At 37.0% G+C, this 25,050-nt stretch overlaps 1 protein-coding gene across 8 annotated transcripts in view; it reads right to left on the reverse strand.

The window, feature by feature from the left end:
* SMARCA2 (SWI/SNF related, matrix associated, actin dependent regulator of chromatin, subfamily a, member 2) overlaps nucleotides 1-25,050 on the reverse strand; it is a 120,843-nt gene that overhangs the window by 13,978 nt on the left and 81,815 nt on the right. For all 8 annotated transcript variants that reach the window (XM_065657602.1, XM_065657595.1, XM_065657597.1 and 5 more), the window contains 2 exons: nucleotides 21,562-21,780; nucleotides 5,004-5,221 (listed from right to left, as the gene is read on the reverse strand). In XM_065657602.1, coding sequence (XP_065513674.1) covers nucleotides 5,004-5,221; nucleotides 21,562-21,780 — 437 coding nt within the window. The remainder of the gene's footprint in view (nucleotides 1-5,003; nucleotides 5,222-21,561; nucleotides 21,781-25,050) is intronic.

Raw genomic sequence — 25,050 nt, forward strand, 5'->3', positions numbered from 1 at the left:
ATATCCCACATTAAAATGTATTATTGCAAATGCAGTCTGCTAAGATGCATATACATTAGACTGGAGAATCAGGATGAACCGTATAACTGAAAAGGTGTTACCAGTTCCTTGCATATGGGGCCTTATTATTGTAAATAATCATATAAAAGTATTTTAATCAAGGAACAAAACCTAAATCTATCTAGGTATTTCTTCCTCACTATTCCACATGGAAAGGTTCCAGAACTCTTAGTTAACAACTTGAATGTTTTCATGAGTGTTTACACATATATAACCTTGTGATCACCATCCTATATTTTACGTATTTCTACACTCTCCCTGTGTTTATGCTTCCCTTCTTTCCTAGGTGAATTTACTGTCGGCAATCATGTTCCTCTCTCCAATCATGCTGTGTTTGGATAAACAAATCAACCTATTTCCTCTTGCAAGACTCTCCCATGCTACTTACCATTGATCTAATTACTTACACTTGTCTCGGTGTAAAAACTAACCTTTCTTGAATGGGAAAGTATTCACTTACTATATGCAGCAATCCAGAAGCATTAATGGTGTCACATATAATGGCGCATACATACAATGAGTACTTCCTCATCCACACAGGCAATAGTGTCATGGCCAGGCTCCTATTTTCCTATGGCTGGACAATACTGATGGCTCATAGTTAGCTTTGATCAACAATTTCTTTCCCCAGATCATTCTTTTTCTGTCAGTTCCACATGATGAGCTTTCAACTCAACAAAAAGTTCCCTATTTTCAGTCTGTACATACCTTATACTGCACTCTGAGGTCCTGTATTTCATGCCAGTTCGTTTCCTCCAGACTTAAGTGTGTTCAGTTCTCCATGAATACCATCCCAATATTGATAATTTTAAACTATATTTTGGCTAGGACAATCCTCATTTTTTAATATATATAATTAATATATTATGATCCATGGCCACCACCAATTCTTCAAGAACTTTCATGGTAACTTCTTTCCAGATTAATAGTTCCTTTTGTAATAGTGCCTTCAGTTACAGCTTTTTCCTTGTTTTGACTCAAATTAGAGTTTACTCATTGGATTTTCTTTCATATTAGCTTATGATTTTCCTGTGCTACCCTAACAAATGCTTTACCAAAATCACAGAACGGTTTGGATCAGAAGGGACCTTTGAAGATAATCTAGCTTAATTTCCCCACCATGGGTGGGCAGAGACAACTTTCACTAGATCAGGAGGACGAGAAGTCAGAGGATTCTGACCATCTCTTCTACCTTACTTTTGCTTCATTACAGATTTATTCTCTATTGTAAGCCGTTATAGATGAAACCTGGATGAACTCAGCTTCACCTACAATAGTAAAACAGTGTAGAAGAGAAAAAAGGCTCTGCATCTGTGGTACTGCTCCACATCTACAGTATTGCTCTGTATCTACAGTTGTCAATGTGTTCCATGGTTTGATAGTTAAAGCTGGCTAATAAGAACACAGGTGCAGTCTAAAAAGGTAGTAGCAAATTCATCAAGAATTTTTAACAATTTGCAGCACTTAGCCCACCATCCTTCAAATTGTGATACGACTATTTGTTTCAAGATTAACAAAGATAAATACAAAGATATGACAAAGAAATGCCTATCAACATTAAAAAAAGCCTGCAGCACATCACCCAATACTAGAATTCAAAGCACAACAACCTGCAAGAGGCAAGTATTCTCAACTTGACAAGGACTTCAACAGCTCTCACACCAAATGACTCCGAACGTTCTCACAATGCCTCACATCTTTGCCCTTTTTCTCCTTTTTTACTATTTCCTTCCATGGGAGACAATCCAAGTATCGGAATTCCAGAAAACTAATGCAGTTAGGCTGCTGGTCGTATCAAATCTCAGCAGAATTACTGAAGTTTTCTCCCCTTCAGTGTATTCCTAGCTCTCTATAAAGATCCAAAGAAACTCAGCTGGTAGCTATAAATTGCTTTGTAAGAATTATTAAGCATGTTAATGGAATAGTTAATTAAAATCAGTATCATGTTGGCGTATGGGATAAGAGTAAAAGGAAATATGAGAGTTGCTATACAGTACTGCATAAAAAAAGAAACTCTAAAGAAAATCTTTACTTTGCATTGAGGACATGACAAAGATAAACAGTAATTTGACCACTATGCTAACTTCCACTGTCTTTAACTGGGGTTTCTAAGTAGCTGGAGATCTACCTCTGAATTTTATTTTCAAATAAACATATGCTGCATTTTTCTACACTGAACACTTACCTCAAATATGGCTAATTTGTCTGTTTAATCTTATTTTTCCCTTTATATAATAATCGTGTAGTTCAAACTTCAGTTTACTAGAACTTACTGCTTGTATTATTGTAGCTTTCCTAGACATAGGCAACCCGGCCTTGTCGGACGCTTTTTAAATAAGGAAGGAAAGGATTGTACTTGTCCCCAAATGCCCACAACAGAAGTTAAATGCAAGACACTTAGGAAAGTATTTGGAGACTCCTTCCTTGCGTCAACATAATACAGAATCGCCACACAAAAGCAGCCAACTGGTACTCCAGATTTTTGTGGGTACCATGGAAAAAATATTTTTGTTTCATTTTGGTTTTTTTTAAAACAAATATTTTAACAAGAACAGAGAAGTAGTTCTGTATTTACAAGGAGCTCGTCTCAAAAGTAAGGAGAAACATGAGATAAAGCACACAGAAGTTTTAGTTTAGCAATGCATTCTCTTGATTGTTTAGCTTGCTGGTTTATTAATTGCAAAAAAAATTACTAAAAATCACAGATTTGGTTTTGACAAAGTAACATGGGCCTAAGTCAGTAAGATTTCAGATGGGTATCACCTGATCACTTTTTGGGACACAATCAGCTCTCTGTGGTTCAGATCAGCTCTCTGGACTTTCAAAAAGTAGAAACAAAACATCTATTAGCACTTAAATTTTAAGCTAAAGACGATTTCAAGCATTCAAATACTAAATACACTTAAAACCCCTACTTTTTCCCCCCTCACCCCCAGATGAAACTCATGGCCTGCTTTTCTTCCAATTAACCCGTCCCTCTATTCTCGTCCCAATTGCCTTCACACATACAAAAGCCCAGAGCAGAACAAACATGAACCCCAAACAAAGCTGAAGGGTTCCAATGCCTAAAACCCTCTTTAATTCTGAAGTTGCGAATCTTGAAAATGTTCCTTGAACTCTAGAACAACCTTAACCCCAAAGATTTTAAGATATCAAAGTTTCCCGATGCCTAAATTTGCAGTTCTGTTCTGTCCCAGCTTTCATAGGATTGGGTGGTTTGATGCTGGCTTACAAAAAAAATCAGAATACAACAACCTGGAACTCTTCTGCATAGCTAATCACACTGAAGACCTGCGTCTAACAGGCATTTTTAATTCCTAACAAGCTAGGGCTCCATACTCTTTTCAAAGCAGGAACCAATTCTGTTTTGCATAAATGTGGGCTCCTGGGAAGGAGGAATAGTATGTTGTGTCACTACATAACAGCACAGTGGTTAACTTGTTTGACAGAGATCAGATATGAATTTCCTGGGGCACAAGTGACAGGCAAAAATCTTTACCTTCCCCAGTAACTCTGAGTTACTATCAGCATCTATGCCATACTGGATGCCAGGGCAAGGACCTTTGCTTCCTATTTTGAAAATGAGAAGTAGGTGCCCTGATCAGAAGTGCTTGCCTTCAGGACCAGGCTCAAGACCAGGGATCCAAAATGAAGAGATGCTGCCTTGCAGTCCTGTCTGGAATACCTGAACTTTAAACACTTCTCCCTTCTCCGCTATTCAGTTAGCTGAGAGCCACAGCAAGCTGAATACACTGAGTTTGTAGTCAGCTTCCTGCTCATCATGTTTATTGCTGTGAATCCTGTTTCGATGCAATAAACTTTTCAATGTACTCTAGACAGAGCCCACAGGTCACAGAATGCTTCATTTCAACACTTATGTGCCAAAAAAGTCAGGCATCACAGCTCTGTGTTCTTTATCAGATACTGCCCAAGTAAACCTTGTACAGGCAGACCCAGAAGAGTAACTGCAAAAAAAGAAGTGCAAGTTCCCATTTGAAGTCACAGACTGAAATTTGTTTACATGCAAAAATTATATGGTTACACTTGTGCGGGTCATCTAATGCGAATAATTCTTGATTTTCTCTGAGTGCATTTAATATTCACTTAGCTTATAACTGATCCTTATATGATTTAAGTATTTCAATGTATAGCAAAGAAGGAATAAGTACACAAGAAGGTATTACCCATTTTTGGCAAACAGAAGTTGAGTTAAAAAATACAACTTTCTCAAACAAGTCTGATTCAAAGATGCTATTAACTAACTCTCAATTTCTTCCTCATGAAGCATATATGATATTCAGTTTGAGAAGCTGCAAAACAGAAGTCTTCAAACGACATTTCAGACTAGAAGCGATATTTTTTCCTAAGGTCCAGCTACTAAGCATTTATGACACTGACTATAGGGATTTCTTGTCAAACAGGCTTCCAGCTCAGCTGCAGACAACATACTATGCTCAGTATTTCTATAGCTTTTCTTTAGCAGCTCAGAGGCTCATGATATGAGTACTATATTTTTTGTGCAGTCTTTCAGGTCACGGTGAGACCCTTGTAAACTTGCATTAATAAATCTGTAGCCACATATTTGAAAAATTAAATCTTAACACATACTGCACCACTAAACAGAAGGAAAATCCTGCTCAAGCTAAATGTTCTTAAGTACACTCCCTGAGCAGAATTACTTCATTTCAAAGCATCAGCTTTATGCTTATTTTTTGTATTTGTGTTTCGACAACTTCCTGTCAGATGTGTCTCTAAAAAAACCCCTACAAAGGGTGAGACTTAGAGGATCAGGGCCTAGGTGGAATTTCTTTTCAGAAATGCTGTGTCAGCAAATGCTTCTAAAGACTGAAAACAAAAATGAAGCCATTAAAAAGCACAGAAAGACAGAGATCAACAGAAAGGGAAAAAGCACATGCAACAGAGAGGAGAGTCTCCAAGCTCACCTATCCTTGTAGTTTATCACAGTATCAATGATAGCATTCATTTGTTTAGTCAGTTTGGGTGGGTTGGGTGACAACTTCTCTGCAGGAGGTCTGCCTCTTCTTTTCTTCGCTTTCTCTCCATCCTCTTTCCCAGAATCTTTATCCACATTTCTTCGTCTCTTCCGTTTTTTAAGTCGGACTTCCTCTTCCATTTCTTCTAAATTGCCGTCTTCAATCGCCTGACAACCACGGATTCAAAAAGTAAGCTTTTTAAACAAAAGAGAAATTGCAAACAGAAATAACAAACTGTATTTTTTAAAAAATGCAACCCCACAGGATGTAGATAATTCAACTCAAAATGTTCAGCTTATTCATAAACAAGAGTACAACAAGAAATTGAGTTACTGGCAATCAATGAAACACTAAACATTAATTTGTTCTAAGAATCCCACTACCATCTAAATAGATGCGTGTTTATCTGACCCTTGAATTCCACACCAACTCAGTTTCACACACAGTAACAGCATGTGGTACTGTCACTGTCAGTAAGTAAACATTCATGTGTTCATGTCAGTGGCAGTTCTGACTTACGCAGTTGCAAAACAGACTTCAACATCCCATGTTTTCAAACAGGACAGTCTGAACTGCCCTCAGATCCCAAATCCAGCTTACACACAGTTCTCTGTGCACACAAACAACACAGATACTTCATGCAGTAATGATTCAACTTCTCTTCCAAATATTTCAAGCAACTTTCTAATCACCTAAGCGGTAAAATCATCTCCAAAATTTATCAGTTTCTTCTAGACTAGCAACCAGCAGATATGCAGAAACACTGACAGTACAGTATTTTACTATAAAAAGCATTCATAACATGGGATGCAAAAAAAACCCCAAACCCCATACACAGTCACAAAGAATGAACACTCGTTTCAATTACCTGGATGTATGCTTTTAACCAGACCCAGCAGCACTATGCAGAGGGACGAAAAAACTGCTACAAAAAACAAACTAGGAATAAAGGGAATCTGTTTGCATACTGACTACCAGACCTATGTGATAAAGCAAGAAGCTGAACTTTTCCTGATTTGGGAAAGCCAACAAAAGAAAACAAAAACACTGGGTCATAACAGAACTGAAATTCAAAATAAAAAACAAAAGATGAAAAAAAATCTTAAAACTAGGCTTTCTGATTCATGCTTTCTCAGAACATAACTGATGTTGGTATTTGTCCCTTTTGCCTCTCAATATTGCCTTGAGTACATGCAAATGCTAATCAATCCTTTCTCGTAGCTGAAAGAGCTCTAATCATAAGGCAATTACCTTCATTTCTCCACAGCACCAAACATGGCTAATATTTATGATCATGTGAGCATAACAATCAATATAAAAAGAGTGATTACAGCCCAGACATAATTTTTCTCAATTGTGTACAATGTCTCTTGAAAAACGTTTTGTGAACAAAACCTGATGCACAACACAAAACAACCTAGCATGTTAAAAAAGCACCAGTGGGATTTCAGAATCTGTTTCCTATGCATCCTCCGATGTGCAAATCCACAGAAAAAACACGAACACAGAATCCTGAGGGACAGCCTGAAACTAGGCCTTAATAATCAAAAGACAATTTACATCATGCTTCCACAGCGATCAGATAACCACTATGAAGGAGGGTTGAGATCTGATGAGTTAGGAAGAAAAAGAAGGAAAAAAAAATAATAATCTGCACACAAATTCATTAATATTCATTCGGCTAAAGCAGGACACCCACTACAAACCACTGCAGCTAACAAAGATTAAGAAAAGGAAATTTCTCTGCATATCTTGGAAGCTAGAAAAGCTAATAATAAATGCAGCATGCAAGGCTGTCAACAGTTAATGTCATTGCTCTCCTTAAGCACTCAGTTGTACATTGAAATACGGAGAACACCGACTTTTGATGTGTTACACACCTACACATGCCTGTGATGTAGTTCTACTGAATCTTCAAGACGGCAATGAAAAAGGATATTTACCTTACCACTATCAGCAGGCCGGCTATCGGAAATCACAGTTAGTGGGGATAAAATTAACAAGCCAGCAAAGCAGCGAGCTGCTAGTCTCTTCATCAGCTGATCAGGAAAAAAAAGAGAGCTGGGGAAAGGCTATGTTTTCATATACAAGTAATTTTATTTTACTGAAAATTTAATACTGAAAGGATTGTGGATACTCAAATCTGCTGTTTCATTCTACCTACTACAAGGCCTGAAGCCTTCCTCCTTCAGCCTGCTTTAATATTGACAACTACTTATCATATTTCTCTTCTTATTATTCTAGGCATCCAAATTAGATTTTTAGCTGGGAAGTTACTGATTCGTGTTAGCAGTTTTATTATAATAGCACAGACAATTTCATGTATGATCTTAAAAATGAAATAGGTTGCACATATCTTAAAGATGTCTTTATTACAGAAAATGTATTCCTGTTGTTCTGCAGTGAACAGATCAGTTTTTGGTTATTGAAACTGATAAAAAAAAAATCTACTCTGATTTAACAAGAAATTGAAGAAAAAAACCCAAGCCAAACTAAGTTATCATTTTGTTAACTTTGGTAACATTTCATTGTCCTTCAGAAAACTGGTATTCACTTAACTAAAACATATTTATATTTTTGTTTGCTTGACAAATTTTCTACCACCAAAATATAACACTGGTGCTGTCATCACGGACTTTACTAACATGTCATTTTAGAATTCTGTGTAAAATTCTTGCTTGGAGCAGGTAATATTTTGAAAAAAATATCAGGACAAATAGAAAAGATAAAAGTAAAAAGATTTCTTTAATATTACATATAGCAACATAGGAAACACAAAAAACCCAAGTAAACTAACATATGCTCTTGCACTCTTAAAATTAGTGACTAGCAGATAGCAAATTAATTGTTAGCATACTACGGATCTACAAATATTAAACTGTCCACTTAGCTAGTAATGTATCAATCAATTACTATACTCAGCTTTCAGAACATATATGCATGAGTGTAAACTTGGACAATTTTCCTTAATTTAAGATTTCAGTGACACCACTTGAAAATCAGCGTGATAATACCAGCAGTTCAAAAATATTGTTATTGTGACTCCTAACATTAGTTCTCAAGCAGCAAATTTATACTGTATACAAACAGTAATATTTAAAACTAAACCTATGATTTATGCTGCCTCAAAAGATGGCTTCAAACTACATCACATAAACCAGTTACCAGCAGAGATATTAATGCTCTGTGCATATGCCCACACATATGATCCATGCATGTGCATATGAGCAACAAAATATTTATTAAAATAATTCATCTGACTGAACTCTTTGTTAGAAAAGCTTACTATTCTGGGGCTGAAATGCCACACCGAAGAGAATGCCCTTCCAAACCTTTACCAGTATGATAATGATACAAATCCCAGACACAAATCTCCAGTTTCTGACAGATGACGGGCTGTGCAAGAGTGCAGGATAGCACAGACATCTCCCATGCTCAAATGCCTCTGGATTAGTGAGGTGAATAGCAAGAGACTCAAAGAAAACAGTACACAAATAAAAATTTAACGCTTTCCTTCCCTTAAGGAAACAGGACAGAAGAGTACAACAGAGTTTGGACACTTCATTTTTTGAAAGAAAGCTGTCAAAATTCAATGTCAAATTTAGCAAAGGGTTGGGCACCTCATGAAAGGCAGAGACACCAGTGAAATATGAACGCTCAATGTTAAGCCCAGTACTGACAAAATCTTCCTGATTTTTCTGAATCTTACTGCTGCATCTTGGTCCATGTACACAAAACAATTTCCTTGCTAAAGAGCTAAGAGCAGGCAGATGGACCACAGATTAAAGAAAACAAACTCACTTCCTCCCAAAAGAAGGGGCTCTCCCCTGCCCTCCCAAAAATGCAAAAGTGAATTTTCAAAAAGTAAGTAGAAGTTACTTCTGAGACGGCTGGGCTATCACTGCTTGCAATTACATTTTTCTCTTCATAAAGGAAAATAGCTGTTTTGAGGTGGAAGTATTCTTAGTGAACATGGATACAGCTGCACAGGCACCACAGAAACAAAGCAAAGATCAAATGAAAAACTTTTTTTCCTCCATTTGGAGGGCAGAACATCATGGATGTATTCTTAACTTCTTCTTGAGAGCATGACACAGCACTGTGACTGAATACTTCCTCAGTTGAGAATTATGGACCCAAGTAAGCACTAAGCTACAGCTCCGAGTTTTGTTTCACAACTGTCTCTTGCAGGTCAACAATCCTGCTAGTCTTGTATTAGTTTTAGATTTGTTTTACAGGAATCGGGTAACTCAGTTGTTGGCACACAGTGAATCAATACAGGTGCTCAGCATAAAATCAGTTTTGGTGTCTATGGCCTGTCTTTAATATTTAGCTGGCACAAAATTTTAAGATATTCTTATTTTTCCTCTGACTGGAGATAATCGTAGTATTGTTATGCTGAAGTTGAGACATTGTGAAAGCTATTGCTACTACTTATAGTGAAGGAAACTGTGCACACAAAAGTGGTACAAAGTCTACTTGATAACACTGAAAATATGTTCAGATTAAAAAAGAAATGGATACAGAACACAAGATCTCTTCCTGCGTCCCTCTCTGATTTTATCTTAACAAAATGAACATTAAGATAGTTTGCCCCTTTCTTTCCCTTCAAACATCAATGCCCTGTGTCTCTCCAACCTGCAAAGTTAGAATAGAGTTCTTGTGACTACCATAACCATGTGAACGGATTTGCTAGCATGCTAATTAAAGTCCATGTTTCCACAGAAAGCGTATAAAACATAGGTGAAAAAAAAAGAGAAGTCAGCTTCCCAACTCCTCGAACATAAATACTAACCCAATCAGGCAAAGTTTCCAAAAGAATTAGCTTTTCTGGGAACAAATAAATTACTTGGACATTGTACTGACCCCTGGACAAGAGACACTAAGATTAAGGGTTGTTAAGCACTTAAAGCCAAAAAACATGTCAGTAATGCAGTAATGAACAACAGATGACTGCTTTGCAAAATGAAGTTCCCATTGACAAATTTGGAAGAGGAAAAAAAAAGAAGTAAAAGAACCCTACAGAAGGCCAATAACAAACATTAAAAGCACCAACATGTCATCTATGTGCCCCTACCAATTTCTCTCTTCAGCATAATCCTTCACATTCTATACCTATATTCCAAGACAAATTCCACTGTTGTGTTTTCCCATCTTGCTCTGTTTGAAATCCTCTACCTCTTTATTCTACATTCTTCTTCTCAGATTATATCTAACAACTCATGAGGACTTCAATTTTCCAACATGAAGTTCAGCTTCTCCAAAAGATCTCTTAAAGATTCAGTTCTGCTTAGTTTCTCAACAGTGACATTCCTGATGTCTGGGACTGTTTCTAATTTCCACATATTGGAATTACTTCTTGGCTTTCTAAAGAAAGTTCCCTTAAACTGTAACTAATTATCTCTTGTTGTGCTACAGCATAGAGGTCAGTATGCTACAAATAAAGACTGTGAAGGAGAAAAATGTCATAATACTTGACAATTAGATGAAAGGGCATTAGATACTCTATCAACAGTGCAACAACTAAATAGCTGAAGATAATTATAAGGATTGATGAAGAGTTATTTTAACTGAATTTCGTATCCTTGCTGGATAGTATTGCACAACAGATTTACCAGACCAGTTTTGCTGGGACTAAACTAAAACAGAGTACAAATTAAAATCTGCCAAAAGCAAAGAACTAGGGAATGCATCCAGTTTTTCTTTGCTTTGACTGCTGACTTGCTCTCCTCCACATCAGAAATATTCCAAAAAGTCTCCATCCAGCACTTAAGTAGAAACACAAGTATACTTTTTTTAAAAAAATGGAAACGAAATGCAATTACTGCAAAACCACAAAAACTTGTAATAAAGGGTCTTCTCAGATATGCTTAACTTCCACAAAATAAGGAAACTGAGTCCTTCAGCCATATGTTCATCTGTCAAGGTCTGCATCTTCACATCATTGAAACTTACTTCTTTTTGAAAAGTAGGAAAAGACAGTTTTCTGCTTTGAATTTGAAAACTATTAAAAGTTGATTAATTATTTGCACAGGAACTCCAGATGCCTGTTTTTAATTAGACATTACGGAAAACAGTAATGGAAGTTATAAGTAGTTTTTTCTTGCATTTGGATTTAAAGAACAACGCAAAAAAGACCTGAATGAACCATGCAAGAACATACTAAACATTAAAAGAGAAACACTCTCAACCAAACCAATAGAGCATAACATTAAAAAAAAAAAAAGAGAGAGCAACTATTTAATATATCCATAGGATCAAAGCTTGCTCCAAGTTATGGCAGACTACATTGGCAAGGGTGTAAATTTTATTCTCTTCAAAAGTGAAATCTGGTAAAAAAATAATATAAACCAATAATTAGTCTCATTCATCCCTCCCCTAAAAGGCAAACAATAATTTTAAATGAAACCACTCAAGCTGATTTTGCACCTATGAGCTTTTCATAAACTTCAGGGACAGAGAGACTGAAGAGCACAATAATCATCACCAACACCAGGACCCACAGCCTGGTCAGGGAGCACAAGGAGAGTGTTCCGTTAGGGGGAAGGAACTGGGTGATAAAAAGGAACAACTGTATCACACTGAGTATAATGACGCTTTGCTTAACCAATCAGAGCATTGAGAAAATACATACTCACTGTATTAACACACTGAATGTGAACTACCAAAAATCATCACTATACTGTGGTTTACAGCTACTCAGCAACACTTCTAAAAGACCTATGGAACAATCTCTAATTTTCCTCTGCAATTTTCAAAAATAAGTGTGATTTACCCCTCCCATTTGACATACAGTTATGCTTTATGTCTTGTTAAGCAGATTTAATTTGAACAGCCTCTTGACCGAGCCAATCTAACATAGGAGCAACAGAAAGAGGGGGAAAAAAATGCAAACAAGTTCTTTACCAGAAACTGTAGATATCAACCCCTTACTCTTCATCACTGAACTGCTTTCTTGTGGTGGTGATTTTTTTTGCTTTATTTTTCCCCAAATCATCTCCCCTTCTTTTTAGAAAGATAGATCACCTGCTGAACAACTCTTGTCACTTGGAGCAATAGCCTGTTCGTAAACAAAGCAAGATCTCTTTCCATGATTTCTCAATGCTTTTGGGAATCTGAAAAGGTCTCAGTTGAGTGGAAGCTGGCAAATGTTGTCCCAATCTACAAGAAGGGCAACAGGGACAATCTCAGCAGCTACAGGCCTGTAAGTCTCACTTCTGTGCCTGGCAAAATTACAGAGAAGATTATTCTGGAAGTTATTGAAAAACACTTGAAAGACACTGCAGAGATTGGTCCCAGCCAGCATGGGTTCATGAGGGGAAAGTCTTGCCTGACCAACTTAATTTCTTTCCACAACAAGGTTACCCACCTAATTGACCAAGGAAAGCCTGTCGACATGATCTTTTTGGATTTCAGTAAAGCCTTTGATACTGCCTCTCACAGTATCCTCCTGGACAATGTGTCCATCACACAGCTGGATAAACACAGTACAGTGGGTGAGCAACTGGCTGACAGGCCGGGCTCAAAGGGTTCTAGTAAATGGAGCAACCAACAACAGAACCCCAGGGAATGGCAGGAAGATGTGCCAGGGGAGGTTCAGGTTGGACATTTGGAAAAGGTTCTTCACCCAGAGGGTGGTGGAGCACTGGAACAGGCTCCCCAGGGAGGTGTCACAGCCCCAAGCCTGACAGTGTTCAAGAAGAGACTGGACAACACCCTCAGACACATGGTGTGAACTGTGGGGCTGTCATATGCAGGGACAGGAGCTGGACTCGATGATCCTTGTGGGTCCCTTCCAACTCAGGACGTTCTATGATTCTGTGACAGTGAAAAAAGTCATTCAAGTCTGGAGGACAATATATAACAGACTTGCCAAAAGTGAATCAGATCAAAAAAAAAAGATGAAGAATTTTAAGAACCTCTGAACAAGCTTGATAAGGACAACAGAGTTCTAGGGTTTTTCAATGACTGCAGGTGCCAAAGGCTTGCTGGAGTAAAATGGATAAGCAGGAAATCCAATAAAACCTTGGACAGGAACTCAAGTAGGAAGCATTTTATTTCACACTAATCACAGAAAGGTCCAGTTTAGGAAAGAGGGCTCTAACTGCCAACAAGTCTTTTTTGGTACCTGATGCAGTCTTCCCATTTGTCACTGATCTGTTACATGCAATTTTTGCCAGCAGAGAAAAACAGCTGATGGAAGATACATGTTTCCTGTCTCTAGATTCACAAACAATCCACCCTGAAGTAAAATACAACATTACAGGGATACTTCATTTTTTCCCCTTTATCAGTATTCTGTATGATGGAGATATATATGTTTGTTGCATAGACAGGATCCTGGAGCATTTAGTGAGAGTTTTTTTCAGGGACAGAGTGAAAGGGAAAGGTTTTCTTTTTTTATTTTTGTCAGCATTTTCTCCCAGACTTACCCAAAGTTCTGACTCAAGAAAACCTATTTCAGCAGTGTAGAGGACAGTACACTGAAAAAGGTATTGTGAGATAATGAGTATCCCAGTTATTCTCCTTTTCTTGGCCACGTACATTATCTTCCCTAGGAAAGGGGGCGAGCAAAATTGCATGAGAAAATTATCTTTTCTGAGGGGTGCCAGTGGGATGTGTGGGAGATTACTTTTCTCACTTTTCCTACATTCTTTTAAAATAACAAACACTCAATTCAGTCCACAGCATAACACTTTTGTGCTCTACAACAGGAGATGTTCCCTCTTCCTTTGTATCATACAGTTTAGGAGGAAAATAAAATCAAGGTTGTTACGGCTTAGTTTGTACTGTGGGTTTTGCTTCTAGATCTTACTTCTTTGGTTTAAAATAAATCTTTTACTGGGGTGATATATCATTCTATTGTCCGTCTGAGGTTTTTTCTCCCATTTTTATTAGTATTTCTGGTTATAACTACATTCCATTCAGGCTCATAATGTCACAGAGCAGGAGGAAACAAAATGCAATTAAGTCATGAAGATAATCAACAATAAAGACCAGATTCCAAATCAAGGAAAAACAGGAATTCTACAACATTTTAAGGATTCACCATCTCCCAGTCAGATAAGACATTGTTTATTTTAAAAGGGAGATCATGAACACAAAAACCCATCAGAAACATATTTATATCTGACCACTAATAAACAGTTATGTAGGATGGCTTCTCGTCTTCAGGCAAGTTAGTGTTTACCTTCTCTTTCACAAAATACTGTTGCAGTTGCCAAAAGCCTTTGGTTTCTCAGTACCAGACAATATTAATTTCACTTTTTTACCTTGAATAATAGAGCTGGTTTTATGGACATTTACCTCTTCTACAGACATCATATTCTTATGTTGTGGAAAAAGGCCGGAAATCTCCACTTTGTCATGTTACTTGTCCTGTTGGACTGCCAGTATGGCTCATGTTTTGCAGCTCATAATGCTGAGAATTTTGGACAACTTGCTGAGTAGTATGTATCTTTTATGTATTTTATACTACAACAATATTTTGTGAGGCTAACTTCTAGCATGTTTTCAGGATACTTCTAAAACTGCAGTTGTCAGACTGTGGCAGGACTTACAGTAGAGCTTGACCCTTTAATATGCATATGACAACCTAAAAGTAAAAATCTGACATGCACAGTATCTGTCTAGAAGGCCTTTTTGGTCTTCTGGGATAAACTGCAATGCAAATCACGGTCTGACAAGCAAAAACTATTACCGAAACAAAGGCTAACTGAAGAATATAAAGAAGCAGCCTAGAAAGGCAATGAGGCCTAAGAGGAAGCGAAGTTTCTCAACAGAATAACGTATCGTAGAGCATAGCATAGCATACGTGCATATATGAAAAACTAAAGCAAGGCTACAAGGAATAACAAAGTTCTACAGTTCTCTGAGTTTGAAATCTAGGTAAAAATATTTTATTACATTGTCAGATGCAAGTGAAAAGAATATCCAGTGGATCAGAATTTGACAGTTTAGAGTACAGGATGAAATTACAGGGTTATGATTATTGCAAAACTTTTGTAGGATTTTTCTTTCTTAAAGTTAAAATTCCACTGCCAAAGTCAGGAAATACACCATTCTACTCATTGAGTACTTCAAGATGTCTCAGGAACCTAACTGCCTCAGGCCTTCCACCCACGACATGCCTAAGGATAGGCTGAGTAATTTTTGAAAAGTTCAGTCGGCAACTTTCTGTTCTCCTATAGTTGCTAAGCTAGTACTTCCAAATTGCTTTCACTTAAGTTGTAGGTTTCTATGGAAGCTGCAGAGCTCTGCATGTGTATACTGATCCATCAAAAGCATTACTTTTGCCTGTCATGCATGCTGCATGGTAAACACCAGTGTGAAGCTTCCCATCACATTCTCAGGTCTGCCTTCAAAAGATTGCACTTCACAATAATGGTCTCTGAATTTACTCTTGATGACAAGGCAAATTATAAATGCTTCCCTTTTTGCAAAGTGAATAAGTACTTTGGCCACAATATATACTTGGAAAGGTATGGGTAACTCCTTGCCCATGCTGTAAAAGAAAATCAACATAGAAAAATCTATTGCCTCTGTTCAAAAGTTTGATAGGTGACAAAAGGTCACCTACTGCATATGACCTATCATCATTACTGTCAAGGCACGTTAGAGAACATAACAATGCAGTGGACCTAAGTATTAAAATGTTTACCTTAGCAACAGTAACGTTTTAAACCTTTATTGCAGACTTTTTTTTTTGGTGGATTTTGTGAAGTATTTAAGACTTACTTCGTGTTTCAGCTTTGAATGTTGATTTGAATTTTGACTTTCCACATGAAGAATATTTCAGGCATCTTAACCACAGAGTCTAATTTTTTTCATGCAAAATTTTGCGCTTGAAACAATAATAATATAACAAAGCCTGAAACCCAGAGTTTTAACTCATGGTTGCCAGGCTATATATGCTCGGTATGTCAGAAAAGTATAGCTATTTCACAGAAAATACAGTTTCTTTTAGTCTAATCTTAACAATACTACTCACATTCTTTAGAAATACACAAAGTGTTCATATGACGCTATTATTCTAATGTTTTCTAGGGGAGAATATATGTACAATTCCAATAAGAACTGTTAATATTAGTTATGGTACTTTGCATGTAACATCATATGGACAAAATCACAGACTGAACAAAAAGAATCCTACAAAAATATGGCAAGATATTTTACTGATAGGTATTCCTCTGAAACAGCTAACTTAAGGTCTTTCTCACACAAAAACTATTTCTGGAACACCAGAAATTGCCTTACTGAGAGTACCTCTCAAATATTGAAGAGGTATTTCAAAGTACTTAGTTTCCAAAATTAATAGTCAATCTGTCTCCAGATTCTGAGAAAAATACACATAGTGTAAATCTGGTTCTTTTCTTTAATAAACTAACAAACCCATCTTGCCAAAATAGAGAATCAAAGCTATCAGGTAGATGCATTTAAATTCCCTCTCATCAAAAGTCAAGAAAAGCCCCTTTCATCTAAACTGCTTCATTGGTTTTAATTTCACTGCCACTTAAAAGTAGCCCCTTTTTTCCTTAAATAGAATCTGAACTGAATTTACTGAAAAGGACATGAAAGATAGTAATATTCAGAACATAAAAAAGTCTTGGCTTCATGAGGCCTTAAAGTCACGTCCAACTTCCTAACCCTTCAAGAAAGCAGCTTCCATGTACATAAAACTTACCAGCCTCACCTTGCACGTTAATAAAATAGTACCTGGGGCATCCTGATTGCTGGTCACAAAATAGAAAACATCGTAGGACAGTGGACTTTTTAAGCCTCCAGTGACAAAGTCGTTTAAATGTGGCTTGTTTTGCCCTACAGCATAAAAAATTCAACTGCATCTGCAATTCAATACTACAGATCAAAGTTTAAATCAGAATGCAATTTTCTGCAAATGCCCAAGGCAAATACCTACTTGACTGTTAAAAAGGTTTAGCAGCAAGTCAGGAAACTTTGCAATTGTAACCAGAAATGGTATAGAGGAGTAAGGAAGAGAGAAAACCAGGAGTGGAGGGGTATCATATACATGAAGTAGGCAGATAAAATATGCACTCGGTAAAAGCTTATTTCTTTTCTCCTCCTTCACAGAATCTCAGCCTCCAAAATAAACTTTATAAAAAACTCTCCATTGCAACTGACAATAACAACTAATAGATGCAAAGTGAAGCTAAAACCATTATTGAATGTAAAGCTGATTTTCCACACAGCTATTTCAGTATCTCACAAAGACTACGTGAGATCAAATTCTACCATCACAGTTTACAAAACCACATCATAAAATAACTTCTTAGTATGGATTCTGAAGTTGTATACATGAAAGTAAAGCTCTCTCAGAAAACACAAACCTAACTGAAAAACTTCTAGTAACAAGCTGGCCCAACTTTACTACCTCTGATGCCAGACCTAACTTTTAACAGACTGTTAGAGAGTATGTAAAATCAAAAAGTTATGTGAAGTTCCAGCCGATGAGAAAACAAATAAAAACATGCCCAATGTCCTGCTAGGTAGTTTGATTTATTATACAACATATTTACCTTAGTTAGTAAACATAAACAAAAAAAGGAAATAAAACCTACATCACAATTATTACAGTATTCACCAGATATTCTGTGTGTATAAAAGCCAGCACCAGTTTTCTTTAAATTTAAATAAGATTGACTAATTACAGACCAAATGCTTGAATTTCACTTACAATTTTTAGATCAGCCAAACAAGTAGTCCACCATAGTTGACTTTTGGATGTCTGTACGAGGTAAATGAGAGACTGCACATTTTGGTCTTAAGTAAGGTTCCCTGGCCAACGTGCAAATCTATTTCCAATGAACTGCACAACTAGGGAATAAAACTTTATTAATATCACCTAGCCGGCAATTAAATTGAATGAAAAGCTGAATGCCTGTGCAACTGTCTTAAGACTCTTGTAAATACTCAAACAAATCTTTTGATTCTTGAAGCCTGCTCTAAGCAATGGCATCCTTAGTAGATGACCCTTCTAGAAAATAATCTGCGATGGGATCCAGCAAAGTATTCTGCAGTCTTGTTAGGAGTGGTACAGGGATAGAATCTGCTAGAGCATGAAATACTTCCAAGAATATAAATGCTTCATAGGATCAGGAAGCAAACTCCTCCTTCCTGGCTTTTTTTTTTGGGTTGTTCTTTTTGTTGTTGGTTTTTTTAGGAAATAGGGTTGTCATGCCAACAGTTGCAGAACAGCAGGCTGCAGCGACAGCTAGTGATAAAGCCTATTTGTGTCTCACAGCTTCCCTAGGGGGCTGTTATTGAATTATAGGTTATTCAGGGTAGCAGCGCAATCTCGCTAAAAACTGCATATGTCCATAGGTTTGGCTTCCGTGATCATTTTGTCTCCTGCTTCCAAGCTCAGGTACTTGACCTCCTAGCAAGGAGGGAGCTGACACACTTTGTCAGTATTTATGCATGCGTGCAGTGCAGACCCTCAGGTGTGCGGCAGATCCTGTGGAGATCTCCCATGACCTTAACTACATTCTTCAGTATTGGGTGTATCGGCAGAGGGGTCAGGGTCTAACTGGAAAGGAGCAGGTAGATGATCTCCACAGTCTGCGTTGTGGCTGCTGACTGAAGCAAAACTCAGAAGAGATCTAGTCAACTTCCCCAAGCCACATAAAGAGACAGCTGAGGATCGGACATTATGAAAGCAACTTATTAGTCAGAAATGCAAAGTTTTACTCCAGAAAACCCCATGAGAAGACATCTATAAAACTGTAAAAGCAGCCACAACAAGGGAAAATATGAGGGACATCCCTTGGTGCTGGTAAATAAATCTCATTGCTCTGTAACACTGCAATAAAAACAGAAGTATCTATAGTTACCTTTGGGCAGTGGCATGATACAGAACATGGGTAAAAGGGTATCATGAATTAAAGTACGATTCTTAATTCAAAACTTAGTAGTTCTTTTATTTTTTTCCCAGTTGTACTGATATAAGTAGTTCACTGCATCCCAGTTAACATGAAATTATTAATTTAATGTTTTCATGCAATTGCATGATAGCTGCTCCTACACTTGCATTTATTTCAAAACACTCTCAAGCCCACTTGAAAGCACAAGGTAAAATAAGTATACAACACAATCACAGTAGCGACTGCAATGTACTGTGAAGCAATCTGACTTAGCTTTAACTTAGCTAATTTGAGAACATGCTTAATAACTCGATAAGGAGGAAGACGACTAGTTTTTCTCACAGAATAACAAGCCATGTTGAAAAAGGGGTAGTATATTTACCATCTTGACCAGCAAAGTTTCTGTCCTGGCCTGACACAGCAGTCTCAGAAGCAAACAATGAAAACAATTACTAGCAGGTAAATGGGGAACTGGTAAGAAATTGTTTTCAAAATAGTCCTTAATGGCTCTTTATCAAATGGTCCAGTGCTTTTCAGCAGTTTTGGTGTCTTTAGGAAAACAGAATAGAAAGTATGCCTACTAAATCTCCAAATAACACCGAGCTGACTGAAGTTCACCTGAGGACAGGCTTAAAATTCAGAATAATTATGGTGAAGAACACCTGGATATCATTCAACAATGGCATATGTTAAATCCTCTTACTAGTAAGGATAGATCAACTCTACAAAAAATGATACTGAAAAAATGGCCAGGAAGTAGATCCACAGAAAAGGATTAAAGGCTTATGCTGGATCAAAAATTTAACACAAGTGAATATCTTTACTGTTAAGAAAACAAAATACTGGATTGTGAGATGTAAGCACCCTATAAGTTATGCAAATGAATTCTTCCTCCTTATTCAAATGAGGCTGCACCTGGAATTTTCAAGTCTAGCTTCTGACCAAGCTTGCACAAAGATCAGTCACAGCTAGGGGAAATTAGTCAAAATAATCAAAAGATCTAGAAAACAGGAACTATGGGAAAAGACAATGACCAGTGGTTGTTAACCTTAAGAATAGACCAAACAAGGAAAAAACTCTTCTATGACAAAGAATGTTAATAAAAGAAAGGTGGCAGCCTGTTCTGCATGACCAGAGTGATTACAAGAAGTAATTGGCCTAAAATCCAACAAGAAAATTCAGACAAAATAAAAGGGAAAGTCAAACAGTAAAACACATTCCGCTGTGGCCTTCTAAATTCACTGCTAGGGAAGGCCTTTAAGAACAGATCAGATGAACATCTATTATAAATGATACAGGACTGGATGATTCCGCCCTGAGTAGGAGGAGTAGATAATTTTTTTAGGGCTGTCATTTTTGACAGTAAAGCACTTAACACAAACATCAGAACCAACTCAAGACACATAACATGCAAGCCAAATCTAACTTCTATGTTGCTATATGCAGAGTTTTCCATCATTAAAAATAATTGGCTTAAAATGACCTTTAGTGGATGTACACTATACTGTAAGCACTTCCACTGCAGGAAAGTGTTCAAGAACCCAGACAAGAGCTTACATTTCCAGGTCTTCCTTCTCCACTGACTACTTGAAAATGTCAAGTATCAAACTCCTGTAGTTTCATAAACTTGATTAGATTTACAGCTGATATATAATTCAAGCCTTTGTTCCCCTAAGCTTTACGCCCAGCAGCAGAATCTGGATTAGCTCTTAGCAAAATATTACACAATCCACTCTCACAAACACCACATTTGTAACTGAAGTAGGTAAGATTTCTACCTAACTTCAGCAAATTATACACAAAAACTGCACTGTATGTTCATGTTGGCATTAAGTCTGTAATTATTTTATGACGAAACTTACTCTGTCAAACCACGTTGACTAGTTTTGCACATACAACACTTTATCTATATGTTTTGGAAATCTTAACATTATCAGATTTCCAGGTTTTGAAAAGACCTTCCATCAGTCCTCACCTCCTTCCCACCCCTGTTGTTACCATTCTGAAAAGGCGTATGTATTAGAATTCATTAGGTGTGTATTTTGCAGAAGTATAGCAAGATCCCTCAAGTAAAAGAAAATTGCAGAATTGGTGTGAGTAAAGTTTAGAATCTTTACTTTCAGGTCTTAAATTCTCATATCATTTATCAAGGGTTTTGATCTCAGTGGAGTGAAGAAATGCTCGGGACTTGGAAATGAAACTGTATGAGATCAAGAAGACTCACATGAAAGTTTCCAAATTCTTAAAAGGGTTAAATTCAGGTATTTAAAAAAATAATAAGATCAAGCTTCTGCAGCACAGAAAGCTGTACGATACACTGATCACTATTCTTCTCCGCTGTAAAAGAATCCATCACATATCTTAAAGAAGACACTTACAGAAGTGTCTAAAGACATAAGAAGTATGTCAAGATCCATGGCAATAGAATGGTTGCAACAGAAAGCTACATAGTCTTAATCCTTATTTATGCCTTCAACACAGCAGCAAAAGCTGGATATTTAGGCATTAACGACTACATTGTGCTCTCTCCAGTGCAACTGTGCAGTCTTCAAAAAGAAAACAAAACAAAACAACACCACAGATGAATAAACTTAACTGTAAAAGAAACAAAAAAAGGGACAACCTACCCGCAGCCACTGTTTCTCTGTGAGAGCATCACTGTAATCCACATCCCTGCGTTGACGGGACCCTCTTCCAAATATTTTCTCTTCTTCTTCTTCACATGTAAGCCTTTCAACTTCAGCATCATCCTTAATAATCCAGGATGGTAATTCATCCTCCTCCATCAAGCGAGGTTTACGCTTGGGGTTTCTGGCATCCTCCCTGCGACGGTCCATGTCCATGCGCTGCAAGAGCAGTTTGGAAAGGATAAAAGAGTTTTAAGGGCAAATATTAAGTGAACCATGGAAATTCCCGGCTATCTAATGATACTTGAAACTTTCAACCAAGTCCTTCACAGGTATTTCCCTTCCACAATACTTCTAAATACTTCTAAAATACAAATATAAAAAGACGCAGCTACACTTGATGGTTGATTTTCAGTGAAGTTCACTACTCCAATAACTAGCTTTTACTGAAGTAACTGAGACAACACAGCAGCTAAGTGATACAAAGCAGATCACAAGAATGCTGTTGTGTCTTGTTAATTAAACAACTCCCTTTTTTGCACAGGTTTTATGGTTTCTTTGTATTCATAAATGTGACCTACAAATGCTAATCACTCCTTGACAACATCCCCAGAAGGTGTTATTATGTAACTAAAAAGAATAACTGAAAACATCCCAGTTTTGTGACCCTGAATATCAGAAGAAGAAAATTTAAAAGCTGGTATTGGAAAAAAGGAATCAGGAAGAAGAATTAAGAAATTCAGAGAAAAGCTACACAGTCCCAGAAAGCCAACATGCTTAAATCACTGAATTTTTCCTGATCTGACTGCTGTACAAGTCAAAAATCAGAACACGTACAAAAATATCAGAGGAGGTAAAGTGTTAAGAGTATCAGAAGATAATCTGAAGACTTTAAGCTGAAATCGAAATAATCAAATAAATCAATTTCAAGTGTGGTGAGCAACTACCTCAGAAAACACATATGGCTACTCAGGATACATTCCCATGATGTACTGTAGTCTCATAATCCTGTTAGGGAAGCATTCTGTGAATCTGATTTGCATTTTTAAAGTAGCCCAAATCAGTTAATACAAATAGCCTTTTCAAACAGGCCTTTTGAAGAGTCATTTAATACTTAGACACTCACTAATCAGTTGCTAAGCAGAGAAAGCGAACAGGTGGCCACTAAGCATTTAATTTTTACATTTGAAAAACTAACATAATTAGACTGGCACCAGAATTGGCCATAGAATCAGAACAGGCTACTGCTTTGGCCAGTAAACATTTGTAAAAAGCATTTTCAATTATGTGCAAATCCCCCTCTTGCTTGAAGGATGCTGCACTTATACTGGATGCCAACCAGACACCCTTTTATACTCCTAGCCAAGACACAGACATGCATAAATTCAGAGGTATTATCTACCTATAGGGACAGCTCAAATCCAGCCAAATTTACTAACTGAGACTTAATAAAGGCACTGTTGAATATGGTCAGTTTTCTCTCGTCTTGGCACTGCTGAAATAGAAGCATTCCCAAAATACTGCTTCGGGCACAGCATCCTGCAAATGGTCTTCATCATCTTGTCCGGTGCCCTATCTGATTTCTAAACTCAGTGAAAAGCAGAATGCAGGATGTGTGCAGGTCCGGCTACATTCCAGAAGCAACTATAAATACCTGCAGGTTCTCCCCATCCTTCATTACCTCAGACAACGATGAATGGGCTGTATAGCCTTTAATTTTTTAGAGCAGACTTCCACACTTCACCTTTTAAAGAACATACCATTCAATCTGAGTGAATTTCAAAAAATGTCTCATTCAAGCCACACATGTGGTTTGGTTTCGTGTCAACCTGGCAACCAGCAAGCTGTACTGAGAGAAGGCCCAGACGGGACAGGTGGGATAGGTTCCTCTATTATTTAGCAGAGAACTTCGGAGAAGTCAGGAACATCATATTATAATGACATTAAGTATAACAAGTGAATGCTGAAACTTCACTTTTTTCCCTGATAACCATGTTTCTTTTTCTAAGGCAAAGACTGAACACTACAATAGTATACTTAAATAGCTGTCTTCTAGAATAAAAGCACTTAGGAAGGAAACTTAAAAGACATTCTCAGTTAATCAGAGATATAAGAGATACAAACAGCCATTTGTTTTTTTCTTAGGGTACTACTCAAACCACTTTTATCTCTGGAAAATATTTAGTCTTGTCTTCCCATATCTTACCAAAACATATATTTCCAAGCCAGATTTACCTTATTTTACTCTAACTAGTTCCATAATTGTATTTACAGTGTCCTTCATGAGGTCTAAATCCTGGAAATAAAAGAAAGTCCTACACCACTGATGCTTACACGTAAGTGAAGAACAACAGTGTTGGCACAGTAAAGGCCTAAAACTTCCAATTTAGAAGAAACACAGAGCACTGCTGTCTTGTGAACTGTGAATGGTTATCCTAAACTTTTAAATCATTACTAAATTAGTTCTTAAAAAAACCCAAGCCACTCAGTGTAAAACCAGTAATTTATACACTCAGTTGCTGCTATATTGCCATTGTGGATTCAAGGAGATAAACAATTGGAGGTTTGGCACCGATTTTGGTGAGAAAAGGCCTTGAAAGGCCACTCTTCCACTTGAAAGGCAGGTTTTACATCAAGAATTTTAATTTCAGTAAATATAACATTAAAAATAACTTTAAAATATTCCAGGAAGAGTAACATTTGTTGAAGCAGACTATTATGAAAAGACAGGAGTTGTACACATCACGCTGAAACACTGACTTTCCCTGAATATATTCTAAACTTTCTTACTACGTGATTAAGTGTCATCGTTTGCAATGAATTTGAAAGTTGGACAGTGTGATGTTTGAGACTATCTAGAGTTTTTACCTATTGTTGTGTATGTGGAGTCTCTGAAAAGGGGAACAAAGTCCACTTATACATATTCTGTTTCTGAACAGTGTATTTAGCTCTACAGCTACATCCCAGGATATATGTCAAAGAATACTTTAACCTGAGAAGTGACCACAGAACAGCTTCTTGAGGAACCTATCTGCTCTCTTGCATATTGTTTCGGAACTTCTCACTTCAAATAAGCAAAATACATGTTTTTACACATCTAAGCCTAGTTAAATGAATAAACCAAACCACATTTTTCTTGGTCTCCATATGTCTCCATAACCTTAGCAAAGGAAATGAGGCAGCATAGGCATCACTGAGGTAAGCGGAATACAAACCTATCTGTGCTTCTTACCTGACTATACAAGACCTAAAATACTGATAATAAAGGTGACAAGCAATCCTGACTGCCAAACCTGTTTTTCAGACTTTTATAACTAAACAGTTTACTAAAATGAAAAACCAAATCTTTTTTAACAATTAAAATTATTTCTTAGCCATTAATATTTAACTTTGCTGTTTCTATCGTAAGGATTTTCAAATCCTCGGCATTCAAAGCACGTTAGTTTTGAATCTTCAATTTTTTATTACTAACTACAAATGGTTTACTCT

This window comes from Caloenas nicobarica, chromosome Z (assembly GCF_036013445.1).
Source record: "Caloenas nicobarica isolate bCalNic1 chromosome Z, bCalNic1.hap1, whole genome shotgun sequence".
In the NCBI taxonomy this organism is placed as follows: Eukaryota; Metazoa; Chordata; class Aves; order Columbiformes; family Columbidae; genus Caloenas; species Caloenas nicobarica.